The 6,603-nt window shown below is 31.5% G+C and overlaps 1 protein-coding gene across 1 annotated transcript; it reads right to left on the reverse strand.

Annotated features, from left to right (window-relative positions):
* Positions 1–3,490: 3,490 nt before the first annotated feature.
* On the reverse strand, positions 3,491–5,805 carry LOC17886158 (non-specific lipid transfer protein GPI-anchored 2). The gene is made up of 3 exons (XM_006291815.2): positions 5,433–5,805; positions 4,398–4,478; positions 3,491–3,711 (listed from the first exon to the last, which is right to left on the reverse strand). The coding sequence occupies exons 1-3, from the start codon at positions 5,803–5,805 to the stop codon at positions 3,572–3,574; spliced, it is 594 nt and encodes a 197-aa protein (XP_006291877.1). The 3' UTR covers positions 3,491–3,571.
* Between the last annotated feature and the right edge of the window lie 798 nt (positions 5,806–6,603).

Consider the following 6,603-nt stretch of genomic DNA (forward strand, 5'->3'; position numbering starts at 1 on the left):
AAAGGTAAAAATAAAAATAATATTATTTTAAAAGTTTCCAATATGAATTTAACTATTTTTTCCAATACAACACATATGTTAAACTAATAAACAAAATAAAAAATTAACTATATTTCATAAAATTGAAAATTAAAATAAAATATTAAATGAAATAAACTAAATATAAAGTAAATTATACTAATATGTTAAATTTAAAAATTGTTCCATATGAAAAAACAAAAAATATATAAAACATAAAATCAGAAAAACATATAATAGTATATAAATGATCATTACGAGATATAAAGTACGACAAATCCAAAAAAGGAAAACGTAAAACAAAAAATAATAAATTATGACAATATATAAAGAGATAATGTAAACAATTAAAAATATAACAATCCGCTCGAAACACACAAATCATGTTCAAATTTCATGCCAACATATAAAAGGGCCCAAAATGTTAACATCTACATCTATATTTGATAAAAACCCTAATAGCACACGTTTCTCAATGATTCTCAACCGCACTTCCATTTACGCCCACACTTCGACTTATACTATACACACTTAATTTCTCAACAACTAATGAAGCTAAAACTCAATAGTTTTTCTATACAAACACAATTTAAGTTTTTAAAAAGTAAAGTATGGTATAGTGAAAAAATAAGTAGAAAATAAAATACGAACTAATTACTCATAAACAACATAATAAACTCCCGCGCGTAGCGCGGGCAACCGACTAGTTTATAATAAAAAAAAAAAACTAAAGTTGTATTTCTTTAGAGTCAAACCTTTTGAATATGTATTTAATTACGTTACCAAAAATTATATACTTGAATCAAGGTAAGTTATTGATTGATCATTGTCTTGACTGAATATGAAGGTAATTTTGTAATATTCATTAATTTAGTGACTGATCATTATTTAATTACATTACCAAAAATGATATACTTGAATAAAGGTAATTTAGTATTAATCGACACCGATGCTCTAGACATCGATCCAGTTGCTTGTCCTCGACGAATCTCCATCTCCAGGCTCTCCGGGGATGATGATAACTCTCCCAAGGGTCATACAGAGGCACCATGACATATAAACAATCAAACAAGTAAAGAAAACAACCAAACGATTATGAAACCACCCAAAACAATGATTAAACTGCTCAAATAAGTCATAGTCATGAACTCACCTCTTGATTGGAATGATAGAATGACAAAAGCATGAAGAACGTAGGAATATCATAACCCTCATGAAACGCCCCGACCATCAACTCTCCAGTGGGCCTCATGTTCACTCTCATCCCATGGGCCCACCTCTCCTGATGGGCCTCACGTCCTCTCACTAGGCCCGTGAGTCCATCCATATCCCGATGGTCGGTTCTACGTCTAGGAGGCTTAAAGACTTGTTTACCGACCCCACAGATCACCACATGATCTTTTCCTGTGTTTTGGCCTCACTCACACAGTTCCAACAACCACTTCCCGGAAGGTTACCCATCTTCGAACTACTCCAGCATCAGCACGCTTAACTGTGGAGTTCTCTCATGACCTTTGACCAAAAAGATAAGTACACTTTGGTGACATAGGTGGCCAAATCAATTTAATTAAATCTCTCCGCAAACTGGAGTCTCAAAATTCTCCCCCCCCCTAAGAGACCGCAATGTCTTTGTTGCGCACAACGATCGTTACCCCCTAACAGTGTGAGCCCACCACTCCACACTTGTTTGGGTTCGGCTCTAACACCACTTGTAACATCCCGACCGTCAACTCTCAAGTGGGGCCCATGTTCACACTTATCCCATGGCTGACCTCTCTTGATAGACCTCACGTCCTCTCACTAGGCCCGTGAGTCCATCCATATCTGACGGTCGGTTTGCTACGTCCAGGGGGCTTAAAGACTTGTTGAAAAGACCCAACCCGTTTTTTTAGCATGCAAACCGGATTAACCCAATTAATTCAAACCAGCTAAACCAACGAAATCGGTCCTAATAAATTTAAACCAACAAAATCAACTAAACCAGTCCTATTCAATTTAACCCAATTAAACCGAACGAATCAATTAAACCAATCCTATCAGCAATAACCAGCGGAAGACTTAACCAAATAATCCAAATAATTTAATTGCATTAAACCAGCATCTCAACCATAACCAAAACAATCATCGTCCAGAAAAAGAAATAACAACCTAACATGTTTCTAAGTTCCGGACTAACATCCTAACCATTCAAACAATAATAGATAGACAACCAACGAGTCCCTAGATCATTGATTGCTCGAGTATTATTGTGGTAAAGACTTTACAAACATCTTTCGACATTAAATTTTACATAATTTTTATCTATAATATCATATATATAATGTTTTATATTGTAAACGCTTAAAGTGCCTAAAATCGTCTATGCTCCAATTAAATGTTTTAGATGCTAGTAGGTAACCGCCTAAATACCGTCTAGCGCTTTCTTAAAACTCCAGCTTTTGATTTCATAGTTCAAGCAAATCTTTCTTATAAATTGCGTTTTTGTAGATATATCAGAAGAATCAGAGATCAGTGGTTCCGACAAAGAAGACAGCTCATGGACTTCCTGGTTCTGTAACCTTCGTGAGAACAAATTCTTATGTGAAGTGGATGATGATTACATCTTATATGACTGCAACTTGTTTGGACTCAGCCATCAAGTTCCTTACTATGACTATGCTCTTGATTTGATTCTTGATGCAGAATCTTCTTCTTGTGGTAAGTCTATGGGGATTTTGTATTTTTACTGATGCATGATTTATATTGAAGTGATTCTAACACCATGATTTGTATTGCATTTTATATTTTGGTTCAAGTTACACAAGCCATGAAGTGAAAAGCAAAAGGAAGAAGTATACTACTAAGAGAGAGTTGTTTGTGTAATCAAAATACAAAAATGTACTCACGAAGGTGACAACTAAGGACAACATTATCAAGGGTATCTTACACCTAAGATTTACATAGTAAAGTATCTTATACTCACGAAGGTGACAACTAAGTATCTATCTCCCTTTCCCCCTCTTTCGTGTAGGTGTATGAAAAAGAGTAATACTTTACTACCTTATTGAGAATTTGTAGCGTTACTGTTTTTAAAAATGGTTTTGATCTTTTTCAACTTTGGTTATTGATCAGATTTTACGAGCTTGTTTTACTTGTAACAAATTAATCATGTTATTTACAGTGATATGAAATTGAATATGGTAATCATATTGATGTGAAATTGAAACCATCTCTTTTATCAAATTTCCTGCATAACTATGTGCTTATCTTCTTCTGTTCTGGTCTTAAAGAAGAATTTGTAAGACTAAACATGATCATTTGTAGATTCACTGTCAAGATCATACATATTACATTGTCTTTTTTCCCTGCTTGTGTTATGGAACATGTATGTTAATTATAGTTAGTGATAGAAAACACGAATCTTTATTCAATATGATGAATGAAGAATAATCTAATCCGTGAATACACAAAGTAAAAAGATTCAAGAACATCATAACGTACAAAAGAAACAATACTCTCTTAAGAAAATACAATACGAAATAATAGTGTTGTTAATGGTAGGAAGATAATGAAATTAGCAATAGGTATGGAATGCAAAAGCTAATGGGAAAATTATAAGGTTGAGAAAAAGAGAATAAGTTGCAATGCTTGGTGCATTGCTTATTCGTGGAGCCGAAGGACCCGACGCTAATCCACTTGGTGATTCTGCTGAACCTATCCGAAATTTAACCAGTTTCGATTAGTTAATAGACAAAGTAACGAACCGAACCGAACCAAAATAAATAAATCCGAAAAAATTTCAAACCGAACCGAATTAAACCAAGATAAAAATATCCGAAAATATATAAACAAAACAAAAACCAAAGTTTTCGACCAAAAAAAAACAAACCAAAGCAAGCCAAATTAAACAAATTCAAAAAAATTTGAACAGAACTAAACCGAACTAACCGAATGAAACCAAAATAAATAAATCAGAAAATTTTGAACGAACCATACCAAGCCGAACCCAATCAAACCAAATAAATAACTCCGAAAATTTTAGGTGGAACCGAACCAAAGCAAGCACTAATAAACAAATTCAAAAAAAATTGAACAAAACTAAACCGAATGAAACCAAAATAATAAATCAGAAAATTTTGAACAAACCATACCAAGCCGAACCCAATCAAACCAAATAAATAACTCAGAAAATTTTAGGTGGAACCGAACCAAAGCAAGCACTAATAAACAAATCCAAAAAAATCGAATGAAACCAAACCGAATCGAACCCAATCAAATCAAAATAAACTAAACATAACCAAATCGAAACAAGTTAAAATAAACAAAATCCGGGATAAACCAAACCAAACCAAACCACAATACAATCTAAAAGCAAAATGAAGAGTAAGATCATTGTTTACCTGACATTGGACCTGGAGCAGAGGATGGGGAGGCTCCCTCGTTGCCCATAGCTACAGGTGCTCCAACAGGAACTCCAAATACTGTTAACAGCAGAAAATTATTAATTAGAACTACTCAAATCATTTCTTGTAAGACACGCAACAATAGTTATTTAAGAACGACGTTGCAAGAATCTGAGCTCATAGTAGATGATTTATTTATTTATTTATTATTTTTTTGGACTAAGTATATGATTTATAAATTCGTAATTTAGTAACTAACATCAAGAAAGGAAAATAAAATAAGACAGAAAGAAGAAAAACATGTGATACTTTTCCGACAACCGACAAAAGTAGTAAATATGCGAGTAGTTGTAGTTGAGTAGTAAAGTTAGATGACTCGCCCAACAAAATTTTTTTTTTTTTTATTAATTTTTAATTTTCATAAAATTCAGCCATTTTTTTAAAATAAATTCAAACACTAGTAAGCCAATGAAAACATATATATACAAATTTTAAAACTAGTAATATATATATACATGAAAAAAATAATTCATTCTTAAGACCTTTGTGTTGGTATGAATGAGTTATCACATATATAATTCAATTTTTTTTTTCATTTCTCAGTTTTATGTAATTTAGGTATCAATATTATTTAATTTTCTAGAATTCCAAAAATGAATAGCTAATTATTGATTTATATGAACCTAAAATCACATATCAATTAACATATACAATGCACCTTTTATCTTCATACTTTTGGAAATAATAGTAAATAAAATAACATAAACATATAAAACAAACTAGCTTAACCATTAAAAATCATTAACTAAGCTTAACCATTAAAATTTTTGTCATTTTTTTCCTTCAAATTCTATCTCTCCTAGTAGATTAATCATATAAAACTAGCTTCTTAATTTCAAAGTTTATAAATTGAAGTTATTTATCCTTTTTCCTGTCTAAAATATGCATTAGTATTAGTACATAGTCTTAATTACAACTATATATGCATGCAAGAGTATTAAGTAGAATAAAAAGTAGAGATCATATACGTACAAGAACAAAGTGAAGGATCAGGAGTAACAACACCACAAACTCCAGGAAGCTTAAGAGCCTTTGCCTTATCAATCTTAACTCCCAACTGAGCTGCAATGTCTCCAGAGAGAAGGTAACATAAGCATTGTGGCGAGCTCTCCACAAGCCCCGCTAGTGCAGGACAACAAGTCTTGTCTGGCTTAGCCGCACCTCCACCTTCTCCGACCGTAACGTACGAGAGACAACCCGTCATGTTCATTAGGTTAGTCATGCAGTCTGGTGCTGCTCCTGATGGTCCTGACGTTGGAGACATATCCATCATTTGTGCTGACACATGTCCTGTAAGTGATGCTGCGATGAGAACAACAATGGTGATTACTACAACGTTCGACATTGCTTTGTTGTTGAGTTGAGTTTGAGAGAAGAAGAAACTAAAGAATTGTGAATATCAAAATCTTGTGATGCGAAAACAAAGCTATATTAAAGGACTTTGTTAGTTGCCATTAATGCGTGTTTATAACTACCACCTACTCTTTTTTATTTTTATTTTTCTATATATTAATATGAGAATATACACAAAATATAGTTTCTTTAAATTCCATTATTCTATCAAATGCTTATTAATTTGTTGTATGCACCACTAAAATTTTTGAAATTTATTTAAATATGTGTGTAAACTTATAAATGTACACACAAATTACCTTTATAAATGTATACAAGTTTATATATCTTTCATAAATAGCGTATAAATAACTTATAAAAACCTTTTAAAAACTTTATAAATCCTTTTAAAAACCATTTAAAAACCTTATAAAACTTGTAAAAACGATTTAAAATATTTTAAAACATTATAAAATATTTGTATCGAGTCTACAAGTAGTAATTCTTATATAGAAGTACCTTATAAACCATATAAAATTTTATAACTTTTCATATTTAAACAGGGGTATTTTTCAAAATAGATAGATAAAGGAGGTATTTTTGAAAAGGGGTATTTCTCAAAAATTCTTTTAAATTAATATTAAAAAAATATTTTCTCTAAAACATCTTATATTAAAAAACAAAAAGAGGATAAGTTTTTTGTTTTTATTTTACAAAAAAAAAAAGTATATTGGTATCCAATCTAGATTTAAGTAATATTCTTTGCTTAGCATTTTCTATTTTGTTTAAAAGACAAACTTAAAATTTATTA

This window comes from Capsella rubella, unplaced genomic scaffold (genome assembly GCF_000375325.1).
Source record: "Capsella rubella cultivar Monte Gargano unplaced genomic scaffold, Caprub1_0 scaffold_5, whole genome shotgun sequence".
NCBI classification, from domain to species: Eukaryota; Viridiplantae; Streptophyta; class Magnoliopsida; order Brassicales; family Brassicaceae; genus Capsella; species Capsella rubella.